This window comes from Carcharhinus amblyrhynchos, chromosome 6, assembly GCF_965287045.1.
Source record: "Carcharhinus amblyrhynchos chromosome 6, sCarAmb.v2.hapA, whole genome shotgun sequence".
NCBI classification, from domain to species: Eukaryota; Metazoa; Chordata; class Chondrichthyes; order Carcharhiniformes; family Carcharhinidae; genus Carcharhinus; species Carcharhinus amblyrhynchos.
This window is the reverse complement of record NC_137329.1, coordinates 117327745-117345074: the sequence shown is the minus strand read 5'-3', so window position 1 is coordinate 117345074 and position 17330 is coordinate 117327745. Positions and strand designations below refer to the sequence as shown.

Genomic DNA, 17330 nt, shown 5'->3' with positions numbered 1-17330 from the left:
CCGTGACCACATGTACTTATCCCCCAAATCCCCCGATTAAAGGGCAATTTAACAAAGAGCAAAGAACAACCCAGCACGGGAAACAGGCCCTTCGGCCCAATGAGCCCGCGCCGTCGCATCCTCCTACACCTATTCTACCCTGCGTGTCTACGAATGGAACCCCTAACTAAGCCAGATTCAGGGGAGAATAGTGTCAATTTGGTAAACCAATCAGCCTAAGAGCACACCTTTGGGGTGTGGGAGGAAACCGGAGCGCCCAGAGGAAACCCACACAACCACAGGGAGAATGCGCAAACTCCCACAGACACAGGCCCAAATCCATGTATCTGCACAGCCAGCAGTGCTAGTCACTGAGCTGTTGCGGCACCCGTCTACCGGTCCAGGATCAAGCACACACACCGACACGAAGTACTAGGCCACTCCTGGAACCTCCAAGAGCAGCCCACGCATGATCCACCGTGTGCATGCCCCTCCTTTGACAACAAGGTGGACCTCCACCAGCGGAATAAAAAGACAAAAACGTTAACATACAAGTCTGCAATTTAGCATGGCCAATCAGTCTAATCCATAATCTTTGGACTGTGGGAGGAAACCAGAGTATCTGGAGGAAACCCACGCAGAGATGGGGAGAATGTGCAAACTCCACACAGACAGTGTGAGGCCGGTATTGAACCCAAGTCCCTGTGAGGCAGAAGTGCTAACCATTGTACCACCATGCCACCCTGCTTGCAGAGTAAGGTTTATTCATGTCCACCTAGTCCGTTATTCTCTGTTGCATGTGTGAAAGTTTTCTTTTTATTCCGACCTTTCCTCAGCTAATTTCTTCTTTCCGGGTGGCTGGCAAGCGCAAATCCTTGGTGCCAATTTTTGTTGCGCACTGGGGACGTGACATGTGGGACAGACTTTGGTTACAAATAAACAGAGCTTTATTACTGGTGTGCAACCTCTTTCACAGTTGCTTCCTCTCTCTTTCCCTCGCTGGGTGTAATAATTATGGGGAGGTGACGGCCTAGTGGTATTATCACTAGAGTATTAATCCAGAAATTTAGCTAATGTGCTGGTGGACCCAGGTTCGAATCCCACCACGGCAGGTAGTGGAATTTGAATTATAAAAGAAATATCTGGATTAAAAGTCTAATGATGGCCATGAAACCATTGTCAATTGTCGGAAAAACCCATCTGGTTCACTACTGTCCTTTAGGGAAGGAAATGTGCTGTCCTTATCTTGTCTGGCCTACATGTGACTCCAAAGCCACAGCAATATGGTTGACCCTCAACTGCCCTCTGAACAAGGGCAAGTAGGGGTGGGCACTAAATGCTGGCCAGCCAATGACGCCCATGTCCCACGAATGAATGAAAAAAAATGTCCGGTACATATAGTATAACAGCAACGAGGACTCCGGCGAGCCAATAGGAATTGGTGACATGGTGGCACAAGGGTCAGCACTGCATCAGGGACCCAGATTTGATTCCTGGCTTGGGTCACCGTCTGTGTGGAGTTTGCATGTTCTCCCCGTGTCTGCGTGGGTTTCCACCGGGTGCTACGGTTTTCTTCCACAGTCCAAAAATGTGCGGATTAGGTGGATTGGCCATGCTAAGTTGCCCCTTAGTGCCAAGGGGGACTAGCTAGGGTAAATGTATAGGGCCTGGATGGGATTGTGGCTGGTGCAGACTCAATGGGCTGAATGGCCTCCTTCTGCACTGTAGGGATTCTATGATGCTATGAAATATTAATGCATAACAATGTGGCACCCCCTCAGCTCTCCAGCAAAGTGGTGGCCTACAATGTTTGTCAGGAGGGAGGAGGATGGAAGTTTTTAATTGAAGAAAAATGTAGGGCTGTTAGGTCAAAGTTATAACCATTAACAGCCTGGCGGTGCGATTTTCTTCCTCATTTCAGGTTTACAGCCCGGTTTATATTTAGCTCAGTTGTTAAAGGTTGTCAAGAGCCTGTTCTCTCTGCCTAGTTAAGCTGAAAGGCCCCTCATGATTAAGGTTGTTTTTGCCTGGCTGAGTACCAGAAACTGAATTTAGTGCACCCAGGTCATCATTATGAGGCCTCGCTGTTGCCTAGCGATGATATAACTGACAGGGCGGCTTTCCGACTTCAGGCTGGCCTTGCACTGGGAATAGCCACCGTAACCTGCGGCACTTTTTCCCTGCGTCACTTCATAAATTTAAATGACCAAGTTAGTGGACACAACGCTCGAGAGATGGGTTGCTGCCTGCTGCAGGGAGATATTTGCGGGGGTTGGGGGGGGGGGGTGGTGGTGGTGCAGGGGGGGGGAAAGACAAATGCCTTTGTGCCCTCGCTGACGTCACCATCTGAATGAAGAAAACAAGAGGCTGTAGCCAAGTTTGAAGGAAACTGGCTGATTTGCCAGTAAGTTGCTGCACTTTCGGCACACAACACAGGTCAAAGTGTGTGTACATGTAATAAATATAACATATATCAACCACATTGCTCAGTGCAACTGCCCTTTTCTACGCATCTCTATCTACCTTCAAATATCTTCTGAAAACATGGGCAGGAATTTTGCCTTTTCGTGGCAGCAGTGAGGAAAAGTGGCATTGAGCCTGCCATGACCAGTGGCGGCTGTCTTGACCATGAGTTTATTTATTAGTCACAAATTGGCTTTCATTAACACTGCAATGAAGTTACAAGTTTGAGGCATACAAGATGATAGGGTGGACAGTGAGAGCCTTTTTCCTCGGATGGCGATGGCTAGCACGAGGGGATGTAGCTTTAAATTGAGGGGTGCTAGATATTGAACGTCAGAGGTAGGTTCTTTACTCAGAGAGTAGAAAGGGCGTGGAATGCCCTGCCTGCAACAGACTCGCCAACATTAAGGGCATTCAAATGGTCATTGGATAAACGTATGGATGGTATTGGGATAGTGTAGGTTAGATGGGCTTTAGATTGGTTTTCACAGGTCGGCACAACATTGAGGTTCGAAGGGTCTATACTGCTCTGTAATATTCCAAGTTACTGTGAAAATCCCCTAGTCGCCTCACTCCGGCGCCTGTTTGGGTACACTGAGGGAGAATTTAGCATGGCCAATGCACCCTAACCAGCACGTCTTTTAGACTGTGGGAGGAAACCGGATCATCCGAAGGGAATTCACGCAAACACAGGGAGAATGTGCAAACTCTGCAGAGACAGTGACCCGAGCCGGGAATCAAACCCGTGTCCCTGGCGCTGTGAGGCAGCAGCGCTAACCACTGTGCCACCGTGCCACCCCTTGCTAAGAACAGAGGGAGAAACAAGTTCAAAGGGTGGATCTCATGATGTCACTCTAGTGAAGGGGGGGTGGAGGGGGGGGTCTCTGATTGAAATTAACATCCCACTAACCATATTCAAATACTTCATCAAGGGCCAATTCAGCTTGTTACCAAATCGATAGACCTGACAATATGCTATCCACACCATACAATGTTTTACATGGATAGTAGGCAAGGATGGACAGCCTGATTTTTTTGAATAAGATCCTTCAAAAGGCCGATACAAGGTTTGGGAACTGCTCTTTGCCGATCTGGTGGGGACAGCTCCCCTAAGATAGAACTCCCCCTTCCTCCCCCCAGCACCTCTTCCTGTCTACTCACCTCCAGTTTCAAATCCAAGTCCCATTGCTTCCCCATCCCTGACCTGCGCAGACCCTCCCTGCTCAACACTCTGGACTTACCTGCTCCGAGGATCCACGGGCCTTTTTCCTTCTTCTCTTGCAGTCCCGGCTGTGGCCACTGAGGCGCTCTTGGCACTGCCAGGAATGATGGAGATGCCAGCCAATCCGATTGGTCGATGGCTCCCAAAGGCAGGGCTTCCTCCCCAGTGAGGGGGCCCACCTGGTCCTCGCATAACCTGCCCCACAGGGCTTTATGTCTGTGGGATGTATCGGCCTGAAGCACGTTAGCTTCTTGGGGTTGGTAGCTGCTGCCTTCCTGTGTTACTCAGCGCATTGAGTCCTATGCCTTCTCCTCACAGTCTCCTACCTTTCCGAGTAACACTGTTTCACTGATCCTGCAAGAATACACCCAGTAACAAACTTCCCCGTACCACGTTAACACTCTGCATTAGGATTCTCTTCTGAAAATCTTCCTCAATTTTTTAAGGAACAATTTTAAATTGATGACCCCCTTTGTCACTGACTTTACAACCAGGTGAAATAACGGGTGATCCTTTGCTGTCTGTGCGAACGTCGGTGGAGGGCTTAAGTTCTTGCCTGTGAGTTTGTGATTTTGGGTCTTGCCCATCCCTCGCCACCAACATCATCAGGTTCACAGCCAGAATGGGACGGCACAGTGGGTAGCACTGCTGCCTTACAACTCCAGGGATAGAACCATAGAACCATAGAAAATTACAGCTCAGAAACAGGCCTTTTGGCCCTTCTTGTCTGTGCCGAACCATTTTTTGCCTAATCCCACTGACCGGCACTTGCACCATATCCCTCCACACCCCTCTCATCCATGTACCCGTCCAAGTTTTTCTTAAATGTTAAAAGTGACCCCACATTTGCCACTATAGAACCTATAGGATCTGGGTTCAATTTCGGCCTTGGGTCGCTGAATGTATAGAATTTGCACAATCCCCTGTATCTGCAAGGATTTCTTCCAGGTGCTCCGGTTTCCTCCTACACTCCAAAGATGTGTGGGTTAGTTGGATTGGCCATGCTAAATTGCCCCTTATTGTCAGGGGGATTAGCAGAGTAAATACAAAGGGTCATGGGGTTAGGGCTTTGGTAGGATTGGTATTGGTGTGGGCTTGATGGGCCAAATGGCCTCCTCCTGCACTGTAGGATTCTATGATTCTATGAAAATGGGCGTGAACCTGCTTTAAATGTATTTCAATATAATTAACCCACCCACTTGCCAGATATTGACACCCCTCCCACCCCCCCGCCGTGTTTTATAAAGTTTAAGTTCAAAATTTATTTATTGGTGTCACAAATAGGTTTGCATTAACGCCGCAATAAAGTTAGTGAAAATCCCCTCGTCGCCACATTCCAGTGCCTGTTCGGGTACACTGAGGGAAAATTTGGCACAGCCAATACACCTAACCAGCACAAATTTTGGACTGTGGGAGGAAACCGGAGCACCTGGAGGAAACCCACACAGACATGGGGAGAATGTGCAGACTCTGCACAGACAGTGTCTCAAGCTGGGAATCAAACCTGGGACCCTGGCGCTGTGAGGCAGTAGTGCTAACCAGTGTGCCGGTGTGCCCACCTATTGCGCATTGACACCCCGTCGACATTTACAACAGGTTGACCTGGATGTGTGCAGCTGGGTTTTGCTGGTATGTTGGGGGCCCTCGTGGAACATGTGAAACTCACCCCCTTGATTTTCCTTTGACAAAGTGTTGTAAGATCTGGAGAGAAAACCGATGTGTTTCTCTGTAGAGCTAGTTTTTTCGCCGGAAAGAACACCTGCCATTTTTTTGTTTAAGATTTAGCCCATAGTATTTCGCTATTTGCACTTTGAACTACTGCTTAATTAAAAAAAAACTTGATTAAATCTCTTCTCTGTTCCAGCAACATTAATTTCAGAATTTTAAGTCTGTCTTCATTACTCAAGTTTAACATCAGTGCTTATTATATCTATGCTGTATGTGCAGTATGATTTAAAGTAAGGTGTTAGCCACGTTCCAGTGCATCGTAAACGATAAGGTGTTGAACTGAAGCCCTGACTGGGAGTAAATGAAAGAACCAAAGGCATTATTTTGAAGAAGACAGAGAGCTCTCCCCAATGTCCCGGCCAATATTTATCCTTGAATGAACATTTGGAAAGAGAAGCAGATTTTCCGGTCATCATAATACAAGGCATTGGTGAGGCTGGACCTGGAGTATCCTGCACAGTTTTGGCCCCCTTATTTGGGGAAAAATGTAACGGTAATGGAGGCAGTTCAGAGGAGGTTCACTAGGTTGATTCCAGAGATGAGGGGTTTGTCGTATGAAGAGAAATTGAACAGTTTAGGCTGAAGTTCACTGGAATTTAGAAGAATGAAGGGAGATCAAATTGAGGTAAAAGGTATGGATAAAGTAAGACATGGAGTGGATGCTTTCTACTATGGGGCATTCTAGGATGAGCGATCATAGTCTTAGGATAAGGGGTAGTAAATTTAAAACAGAGTTGAGGAGAAACTATTTCCCCCAAAGGTTGCAAATCTGTGGAATTTTCTACCCCAAAGTGTGGTGGATGCTGGGACAGTGAGTAAATTTAAGGAGGAGTTGGACAGATTTTTAATTGGTAATGGGTTGAAGGGTTATGGGGAGAAGGCAGGAAAATGGAGATGAGGAGCATATCATCAAATGGTGGAGCAAACTTGATGGGCTGAATGGCCTAATTCTGCTCCGATATCTTATGAACTTATGAACATCATCCCATTGCTGTTTGTGGGTGCTTGCAGTGTGTCAATGGGCTTTTGATTTAGAACAATCGCTTATATAGCGCCTTGGGACACACTAGCATTGTGGAAGGTGCTGTTTAAAATGCCTGCCCTTCATTTTTAAGGACTAGCTAACTATAGCGAAATGGTGTCATGTTTGGCATTGTGGAAGCGCTTGTGAACCTAATACAGTTGCAAGCAAATTTAGCCACACTTGCATCAAACCGCATGATGAATTTAGCATCATCGGTATTTCATAACCAATTTAATCCCAGTGCACCAGCAACGCTCCTCTTTAATCACCGTGCGGTTTTTTTTTCCTGCAGACCTCTCTGATACATTTGTAGTTAAACTTTGAGGGCTGATTGGGAAATATCACTAGGAACAGCAGGGCAGGACTGGTATATTCATGGACCAGTGTGACAGCGGTGGAAAATAGACCGGAGGGTTATTTCTGTATTTGGGGCAGTCAGCGTCTCGCTCGGACCATCACCCTGAATTTCCCCCAAAGCGCACACAGGGCAAGTAGCAGCAGTTTGCGGAACCACCTCTTGTATTCTGTCTTTCATGAGAAACAAGGGAATTAAAATAATGGGTAACTGGTTATCAGCCAAGACACTTTTGACTGAATAATTATAGATGATTATTAATGATCTTACAGTAGTGGGCTGTGCAATTGAACCGTACTATACTAATTTGTTTGCTTGTGCTTTAATTAAATTGATTAATTGAGACAAGCACAATAGCACGTGTACTGTGATATAAAAATAGTATCGGGCTACAGGGTGTCCAGAGTACTTGTACCGAGGTAAACTGCAGATGCTGGAGTCGGAAACAAAGACAGGGGATGCTGGAAATCTCAGCAGGCGTGGCAGCATCTGTAAGGAGAGAGAAAAAGAGTTTGCGTACAAGTCCTTTCTTGCTCCTGGACATTCATTTTTACTGATAAGGGTGAGACAAGAGCCCTCAGCCCTCCATGGAGCTCTCAGCCCAAGACCAGGTCAATGTGAACCTCACTTCCAAAATGTAGGGTGGCCTCACAGTGGATTAATTTTTAAAATTATTTATTTTACTGGGCCAGCCTTTATTGCCCACCCCTAACTACCCTCCAATCTGGTTCAGCACAGTGGCATAGTGGTTAGTGCTGCTGCCTTGCGAGGGACCCCGGTTCAGTTCCAGGCTTGGGTCACTGTCTGTGTGGTGTCTGTATGCTCTCCCCATATCTGCGTGGGTTTCCTCCAGGTGCTCCATTTTCCTCCCACGGTCTGAAAGATGTGCTGGTTGGGTGCATTGGCCATGCTAAATTCTCCCTCAGTATACTTGAATACATGCCGGATGGGGGATTTTCATGGTAACTTCACTGCAGTGTTACTGTAAGTCTGCTTGTGATACTAATAAATAAACTTTTTAAAAGATCACTCCCCTGTGCTTGTAAGTTTTATATTTGAACCACTCTGTGGGTAAAAGAAACCTCACCTGAACTTTCTACTAGACATATTAATGGTTATCGTACATTTATGACATCTAATTTTGGACTCCCCACAAGCAGAAACATCTTTACGTTTGTGTTAAAATCTTCAGAATTTTAAACATCTTTGTTTGGTCACCCCCACTTCCCCGCTTTGAGAGAAAAGTGTCCCAGCCTGTTTGCTCTTCCAGATATAGCAAGAATAATAATAATTACTACTTGCAGAGCTCTCCCTCTGGCCACTGGAGAGTTCAATGACATGTTCTGGATTTTTCTTCCCAAAGACCGAGGTCTATGGTTTTCTGTTTAACTCAGTCTGTCTTTCTCTGAGATGTGAAAGCAGTGCCTCCACCATCCCCCCCCAACCCCCTCCTCAATTCCAAAGGCCCTGAGCGAAATACAGAACGAGACACATTGTCTTCCTGATAGAAAAGAAAATTGCACAAAAAGAGGAGGGGATATTTATAAAAAGCCAATTGCATCAACCGTGCTTTCTTAATTGGGTTGCTTTTTCCCAAGAGCATAAAGTCAATATTTTCAGTGCATTAGTGCTTTGTATCCCACATGCTCAAATGAGCACAAAATAAGGTTTGGAGAAGTTGCGGCGATGCTATTATGTTACATTGACATTGAAAATTTGAAGGGACACTGATGTTTGGGGCTGAAATGAAAGTGTATAAATTATCATTTGATAGCAAACTTCCATGTTACGCAACTTTCAATCAGGAAGGCTAGAGTACAGGTTGATGTAGATCAGTGATGCCCAAACCTCTTCAGGGACGGGGTATGGACTGTCAAATTGCAAGGACTACATGCATCCATGCTCCTAATCATTTCATGGTGGCACAGTGATTAACACTGCTGCCTCAGAGCACCAGGGAGCTGGGTTCGATTCCCGGCTTGGATCACTGTCTGTGCGGAGTCTGCACATTCTCCTTGTTCTACGTGGATTTCCTCTGGCTGCTCCAGTTTCCTCTCACAGTCCAAAAGACATGTTGGTTAGGTTCATTGGCCATGCTAAATTCTTCCCCAGGGTACCCGAACAGGCATCGGAGTGTAGCAACTAGGGGATTTTCACAGTAACGTCATTGCAGTGTGAACGTAAGCCTACTTTTAACACTAATAAATACATTTTTTTAAAAAAGCTTTTAATTTGCATTTATTTTAAGCTGTTGACGCTAGCAAGTGTTCGGATTTAGGTTCTGTCCACTAATGGGTTAAAAATGCCCTGCCCAATCCTCCACAAGCGACAGAGTTCAAACAAACTGGCAATTAGGAAACCTAAATAGAGTTAGGATGGAGTTGCCTGGCTCTCAATGCCATGGGCAGAGGTTGTAATTTGAACAGTTCCGAATCAATTTTATTTGAGAGATGTTGGGGATGACTTTGGCTGACGGGATTTGGCAGAGCAAATCAGCCACCGGTTACGAAACCTGCCAAATATTCAGTGAAATACGATGTATCGACAACAAACGTCACTCTTTTGTACCCCATACCTTTTGGAATTGAGATAATCCTGTGTATCTAAAGCAGGCAATCCGCTCCACCAAATACTGAAGGTGAAAACCGCCACCCCCTCCCCGTTTTAATACTTCTCTGCAACTCCTACTGACCCACGGAATTTGCACATTCCCCCCATGTGTCCCGTGGATTCCCTCCAGGTGCTTTTGTTTCCTCCCACGGTCCAAAGGTGTTCAAGTTAGGTGGATTGGCCATGCTAACTTCCCCCTTACTGTCCAGGGATGTGCAAATTTAGGTGGATTTGCCATGGTAAATGTGCGAGCTTATGGGATTGGGGCAGAGGTGTAGGACTGGGTGGGCTGCTGTTTTGGAGGGTCGGTGCAGACCTGATGGGTCAGATGGCCTATTTTTGCACTGAAGGGATTTTTTTTTTAATTCATTCATGGGACATGGGCGTCACTGGACCAGCATTTATTGCCAATCCCCAGTTGCCCATGGGCAGTTGAGAATCAACCAGCTCTGGAGTCAACATGCAGGCCAGACCAGGTAAGGGTGGCAGGTTTCCTTCCCTAAAAAACATTAGTGAACCAGATGGGTTTTTCCGACAATCGACAATGGTTTCATGGTCATCGTTAGATTCTTAATTCTAGATGTTTATTGAATTCAAATTTCACCATCTGCCATAGCTGGATTCAATTCTATGGTTCAATGGACCTTGGCACCATCTCTGCTGTGATGATCAGAAGCATCCATATAGCAATTCATGTTGCATTTTGCACTCTTCTGATCATGGTCTTCTTGCTGATATCAGTGTTTCATGTTGAATAAATTAAAGAGATACACTCGTGGGTGTTTGGCAGAGGGAAATCAGGAACCTTTACAACTAAAAATTATTTTGCAATCATAGTCTAATGGAAAGTAGACAGAGATGCAGAATTTTCATTTATATAACTCTTTTCCCAACCTCAGAATATTGAAAATATCAGCAGCCAATGAAGTATTTTTGAAGTGAAGATATTGTTTTAATGTAGGAAGCATTGTAGCCAATTTGTGCACAGATAACTGCCACAATCAAAACTTAATTAAATGATCAAATCATTTTTCTTTAGCAATGTTGGTTGCAGGATAAATTCTATCCAGAGTACTGGAAGAACTCCTCACCTCTCCTTGAATAATCCTGTGGGATCCTTTACTGCCATGTTTGATTCTGACTTGATTTGATTTATTATTGTTACATGTATTAATATACAGTGAAAAATAGTGTTTCTTGCGCACTATATAGACAAAGCATACCGAGAAGGAAAGGAAAGGGTGCAGAATGTAGTGTTACAGTCATAGCTAGGGTGTAGAGAAAGATCAGCTTAATATAAGGTAGATCCATTCAAAAGTCTGATGGCAGTAGTGAAGAAGCTGAGGTACGTGACCTCAGACTTTTGTATCTTTTTCCCAATGGAAGAAGGTGGGAGAGACTATATTCAGGGTGCACGGGGTCCTTGATTATGCTGATTTTTCTGAGACAGTGGGAAGTGAAGACAGAGTCAATGGATGTGAGGCTGGTTTGCGTGATGGACTGGGCTTCATTCACGATCTTTCGTAGTTTCTTGCAGTTTTGGAAAGAACAGGAGCCATACCAAGCTGTGATACAACCAGAAAGAATGCTTTCTATGGTGCACCTGTAAAACTTGACGTGATATGGTGGCACAGTGGTTAGCAGTGCTGCCTCACAGCACCAGGAACTTAGGTTCGATTGTGGCCTTGGGTGACTGCCTATGTGGAGTTTGGCCCATGACTCTGTGGGTTTCCTTCAGGTGCTCCGGTTTCTTCCCACTGTCCAAGGATGTGCAAGTTAGGTGGATTGGCCATGCTAAATTGCTCATTTGTGTCAAAAAGATGTGCAGGTTAGGTGGATTGGCCATGCTAAGTTGCTCATTTGCGTCAAAAAGATGTGTAGGTTTGGTGGATTAGCCATGGTAAATGTGTGGGATTACAGGGTTTAGAAGGGGAGAGGATGGATGGGGTTTGGTAAGATGCTCTTTCGGAGAGTCAGTGTAGACTCGTTGGGCTGAATGACCTGCTTCTGCACTGCAGGGATTCTATGGTTCCATGTTTCCTTGATAAGACAACAGATAAAATCTTGCTTTCAACACCTGATCTGAAAGACAATACTTGTGACAGTACAGCACTCTTGTAATATTGCACTGTAGTGCCAGAGTGCTTTATCTACTCAGCTATGTCACAATTCCAAAAGGTGTGAGGTACAAAAGATCAAAATTTGTTGACAGTACATCATATTTCAAACTTCATTTGAACTGATGAAATTATGTATACAACGACTTAAGTGTCTGAAGTTGGAGACATCAAAGAGGACTCATATTTTAATTGATGTCTTTACAGTGATATTGGCTGAGGAATATGATACCTTTTCATTTATAAGCAGTTTCAACATGGGAGATCTCGCTGCAGCATCATTTTTTTGTACATAATTAATCTGAGTAGGGAAACTGACTGGGGTTCCATTTCAGATAACAAAGGCTGATTAATGAGTTCCTCTGACACTGGAGGTGTTAAGTATCAGGGAAGATTGAAATCACTTGGCAGGGCACGTGTTAGGTTTCTTCGCTGATGGAAGCCTGTTTATTCCTCAGCCACAAGCAAGACATGCCCAAATGGAAAATGCCACTTTTCCCTTGGGTTTGCTTCCCATTAAATTCCTGGTTCCAATTTTTACCTGCAGAGGTACGTGCTAAATGAGGGCGTTCACATAATACTACATTGTTTACAGGAAAAGAGATCATATTTGTACAGATGCAATTTAATCAACTTTTCTTAAACCTGCTCTCTTCAAGATGCACAAGGGTTCCTGAAGACCATAATTTTGATTTGATTTATTATTGTCACATGTATTAACATATAGTGAAAAGTATTGTTTTTTGCGCGCTATGCAGACAAAGCATACTGTTCATGAAGAAGGAAACGATAGAGTGCAGAAGGTAGTGTAAGAAATTGCACTAAAGTATTGTTAGAGAGTTTAGAAGAGTTAGAATGAAGTTTCAGAAGCATAGAACGAGAGTGAAAGATAGAATTAGAAGGTATGCTGGGCACAGCTTGCGAGAAGTCGCCTCACTCCGGCGCCATCTTGGAAGATTGTAAGACCATAAGACATCGGAGCAGAATTAGGCCACTCAGCCTATTGAGTCTGCCCCATCATTCAATCATGAGACCATAAAGCATAGGAGCAGAATTAGGCCACTCGGCCCATCGAGTCTGCCCTGCCATTCAATCATGGCTGATATTTTTTTCATTGTCATTCTCCTGCCTTTTCCCCATAACCCCTCATCCCCTTATTGATCAAGAACCTATCTACCTCTCAATGACCTGGCCTCTACAGCCTTCTACAGCAATGAGTGCTATAGATTCACTGCCCTCTGGCTGAAGAAATTCCTCTTCATTTCTGTTTTAAAGTATCACCTCTCTACTCTGGGGTTGTACCCTCTGGTTCTAGTCTTTTTCTACTAGTGGAAACATCCAATCCATGTCTGGGGTCTGACCGGAGCCTTATACAGCCTCAGAAGTGCATCCCTGCTCTTGTATTCTTGCCCTCTCGACATGAATGCTAACATTGCATTTGCCTTCCTAACTGCTAACTGAATCTGCACCTTAACTCTAAGAGAATCTTGAACAATGACTCCCAAGTCCCTTTGTGCTTCTGATTTCCTAAGCATTTCCCCATTTAGAAAATAGTCTATGCCTCTATTCCTCCTTCCAAAGTGCACAACCTCATATTGTATTCCACCTGCCACTTCTTTGCCCACTCTCCTAGTCTGTCCAAGTCCTTCTGCAACCCTCCCTGCTTCCTCAATATTACCTCTCCCTCTACGTATCTTTGTATCATCTGCAAACTTAGCAGTAGTGCCTTCAGTCCCTTCTTCCAAATCGTTAGTGTATATTGTGAGAAGTTATGGTCCCAGCACTGACCCCTGAGGCACACCACTAGTCACTGGCTGACATTTGCGGTGTCCAGACTATTGTAAACGATTGTTGCTTTCGCAGTCATTTATTTTGCAAGTTGATGACTGACGGCTTATTTCATTGCTACGGGGCTAGAATTGTGAAATGTTTGTGAATCAAATGCTTTTCGAATGTGTAAAATTTCACCCCAGTATTTAACACTATTTGGTGGCACAGTGGTTAGCACTGCTGCCTCACAGCGCCAGGGACCTGGGTTCATTTCCCGATTTGAGTTACTGTCTATGTGGAGTCTGTGCGTGGGTTTCTTCCAGGTGCTCTGCTTTCCTCCCACGGTCTGCAAGACATGCTGGTTAGGTGCATTGACCGTGCTAAATGTCTCTGAACAGGTGCCAGAGTGTGGCGACTAGGGTATTTTCACAGTAACCCCTTTGCAGTGAGCGACACAGTGCCGCAGTGGTTAGCACTGCTGCCTCACAGCGCTGGGGACCCGCGTTTGATTCCTGGCTTGGGTCATTGTCTGTATGGAGTTTGCACATTCTCCCTGTGTCTGCATGGGTTTCCTTTGGGTGCTCCAGTTTCCTCCCACAGTCGAAAGATGTGCGGGTTAGTGGATTGGCCATGCTAAATTACTCCTTAGTGTCAGGGGAACTGGGGATATGGGGATAGGGTGTAGGTGGGATTGTGATTACTCCTTAGTGTCAGGGGAACTGGCTAGGGTAAATGCATGGGGTTATGGGGATAGGGATTGTGGTTGGTGCAGACTCGATGGGCTGAATGACCTCCTTCTGCACTGTGGGTTCTATGATTCTAATGTAAGCCTACTTGTGACATTAATATATAGGCTTTAACTTAAACTATTAAATAACTTTCAAGTTATAATGAATTGATTGATTTTTACATTATGTCCTTAAAGGTATAGTCAACTGGAAGCAATAATCTTTGTTTTTTATTACAGGATGGTTAAAGGGACATTGTTACTTATCATATGTGTGATAACCCTTTGGGGAAAATTGCTGTCAGCTGCAAACCATCATAAAGGTATGGATTCTTTCAATGTTCCATTATGTTTCCATAATGTTGTGTGCAATGGCCTTATTCTGCTGTACCTCTTCTGCAAAGAAAGCCAAGTTCACAGATATTGGGCTGTGAGAGAAACAAAGAGGCTGAATGTGTGTGCGTGAGACTGAAATTTGTTCTGAATTTAACAATCTCGATTGATGCCAAGTAAAATCTCGATTGTGTTGACCAGAATGAATGCATCTAAATTAAACTAATTAGTTTGTTTTCCTCCATCGGCTTTAGCTAGGTGTTGAGAATCTGCAGCAAATAAACAAACTATAAATATTGACTCAAACTCTGCCAGCTATACTACAAGTTTATATTCTGAACTGCAGTTGAGGTTGCTAAATTGCAGAAACACTTCAAGATAATCAACTTTATGTTGTCAGATTTATTTGCCATGAAGGATCAGACCATGGAGGTGGGGGTGAGGTTGCATTGGGTGGGAGCCTGGTACCCACCGTTCAGTTTTTGTGTATGTTTATTGAGAAAATAATATTCCTTGTCCCATTTCCTCCCATGACAAGGGGAACATGAGGTAATCTCATTAAAAACTCGGTACGGCTCCTGCTCTGACCAAGACCTTACGAGATTACAAAGGGTTGTGAATCCGTAGCCCAGTCCATCATGCAAACCAGCCTCCCATCCATTGACTCCGTCTACACTTCCCGCTGCCTCAGCAAAGCAGCCAGCATAATCGAGGACCCCCACGCACCCCAAACATCCTCTCTTCCACCTTTTTCCATCAGGAAAAAGATACAAAAGCCTAAGGACATGGACCAACCGACTGAAGAACAGCTTCTTCCCTGCTGCTAGGGAACAAAAACAGAAAACTGCTGGAAAATCTCAGTGGGTCTGACAGCATCTGTGGGGGGAGAATAGAGCCAACGTTTCAAGTCTAGATGACCCTTCGTCAGAGCTGAGATTGTTCAGCATTTTCTGTTTTTGTCTCAGCTTCCAGCATCCGCAGTGTTTTAGACTTTTGAATGGACCTACCATATATTAAGATGATCTTTCTCTTCACCCTATCTGTAACTGCAACATTTTATTCTGCACCCTCTCTTTTCCTTCTCCCCTATGTACTCTATGAATGGTATGCTTTGCCTGTACAGCGCACAAGAGACAATACCTTTCACTGTATCCCAATACAAGTGACAATAATAAATCAAATCAAAAGAAAAATAGGACCATTTGAGCTGAACTTTGCAGAACTGGTGACCGAGCAATCTAGATCCTGGCCTCTTGTCTCCATTTGTGGCTGCTTCATTACTCACATCTCTGGGACAACAAAATATTGAAAAACAAATTCCTCATTTGACTACAAACACAAACAGAAATTCTGTTTTCAATTACTGAGCTGAAGACCAGGGAATGGTTCAAAGGGCAGCACTGATTGAAAGAGAACTTGGTTCAAAGGATGTGCAAGTTTCCTTTGCTTGTTGTTGGAGTGTTGTCAAAAGTCCCACGCATTTTCAGACATGCTTGCAATGTTGAGCCCAACAGAGGAGCCAGTGCCAATCCTGCTGTGGCCATTCCATGTGACCCCTGACCCACTTCAGTGCCAATCAGGCACTTAACTGGCTGGACCCAGGGCCCTTGCTGTCTTCAGAGCAAATATCCTGCCTCTAAGAGCTTCTGGGCAATCCAGTACCAACAGTGCCATCCAGAGCGGTGGCTGCTGTCGGTACTGCAGGAGGCCTCAGGAGGCGACTGGTCATCACAGGAACCTGGAGTGAAGGTGAAATGAGGTGGGCTCGATGGGACCAGCTGGGAAGGCCCCAGCGAGCGACGGGGAGGGGGGGGGATTACTTTTAAGGTCAGATGGAGATTTATACTCTGGACGGCCCATGCCTCTGGCAGGTCATTCCATTGGGCATGGCTGACCAAGTAGAAGGGATTCTCCCTGCCAGGCTGCCAGCTTAGGTTTACCTGGTAGGTTGCCCGCATGTCAGGGCTCTCACCAATTGCTGGGTGAATACCAGAGACAGTGGATGATGCTGTTAAGTGGGCCCATAAGGGCCTCAATTGACCTCTGAATGTAAAGGATCACCTAAAACCTTCTTAGAAGCACAGAGCGAGGTGGGGGGGGGGGTAGTGGGTGGGGCAATCAGGGGAGAAAGAGATGATGGTCGGGGGTGGCAATTGAACATGGAGTGGGGGTTGATGCGGGAGAGTAAATTGGAGGGAAAGTGGAGATTTTCCCTCCATCTCCATAACTTCAGTGCCTTTTCTCTGTAACTAGGTAAAGTCACTGTAGTCCCAGTGGACCATCAGCTACTCTCTCTTTTGAGAGTTGACTGGTGGTGATTTAACCTGAGGATCACCATACCTCAGAGGAGGGGCAAGGTAGAAAAGGCAGGGCCTTCATGAATAACCTCAACCGGAATGGGAATTGAACACATGCTATTGGCATCACTCTGCATCACTACCCAGCTGCCCAGCCAACTGAACTAAACTGACCCCCTCTGTAGCTAATATCCCTCCTTAAACTCAATGTTCCTCTAATTCTGACTGATTTGCAACTCCCCACTCTCTTGTCACTATGCTTATTAGAGAAGTGAATCGAGGTTGGTCAAAAATGTGGATCAAAGATCACAGCGCCAGGGACCTGGGTTCAGTTCCGACCTTGGGTGACTGTCTGTGCGGAGTTTGCACATTCTCCCCATGTCTGCGTGGGTTTCCTTCAGGTGGTCCAGTTCCCTCCCACAGTTCAAAGATGTGCAGGCTAGGTGGATTGGCCATGCTAAATTTCCCCTTAGTATCTCAAGATGTTTAGGTTAGGGGGATTAGCCATGGTGAATGTATGGGATTACAGGGATAGCGTGGGGAAGAGGGCCTGGGTAAGATATTCTATATGAGAGACGGTGCAGAATCAATGGGCCAAATGGCCTCTTCTGCACTGTCAGGATTCTATAGTCCTATGAATGGCAATGGGTCTTGTAGCTGCGTTATTGTGTTTGAAATTCCAACCCACCTTTTTGGGTTGGGTTG

General features: G+C 45.3%; 1 protein-coding gene across 7 annotated transcripts in view; it reads left to right on the top strand.

Moving 5' to 3' along the window:
• Window positions 1–17330, top strand: part of LOC145344554 (chemokine-like protein TAFA-2) — a 226029-nt gene that overhangs the window by 91091 nt on the left and 117608 nt on the right. For all 7 annotated transcript variants that reach the window (XR_013886890.1, XR_013886885.1, XR_013886886.1 and 4 more), the window contains exon 3: window positions 14236–14318. Coding sequence is in view for 1 of the 7 variants with exons in the window: in XM_080191750.1 (XP_080047876.1) it covers window positions 14237–14318 (82 nt within the window). In the remaining 6 variants the exon portion in view is untranslated. The remainder of the gene's footprint in view (window positions 1–14235; window positions 14319–17330) is intronic.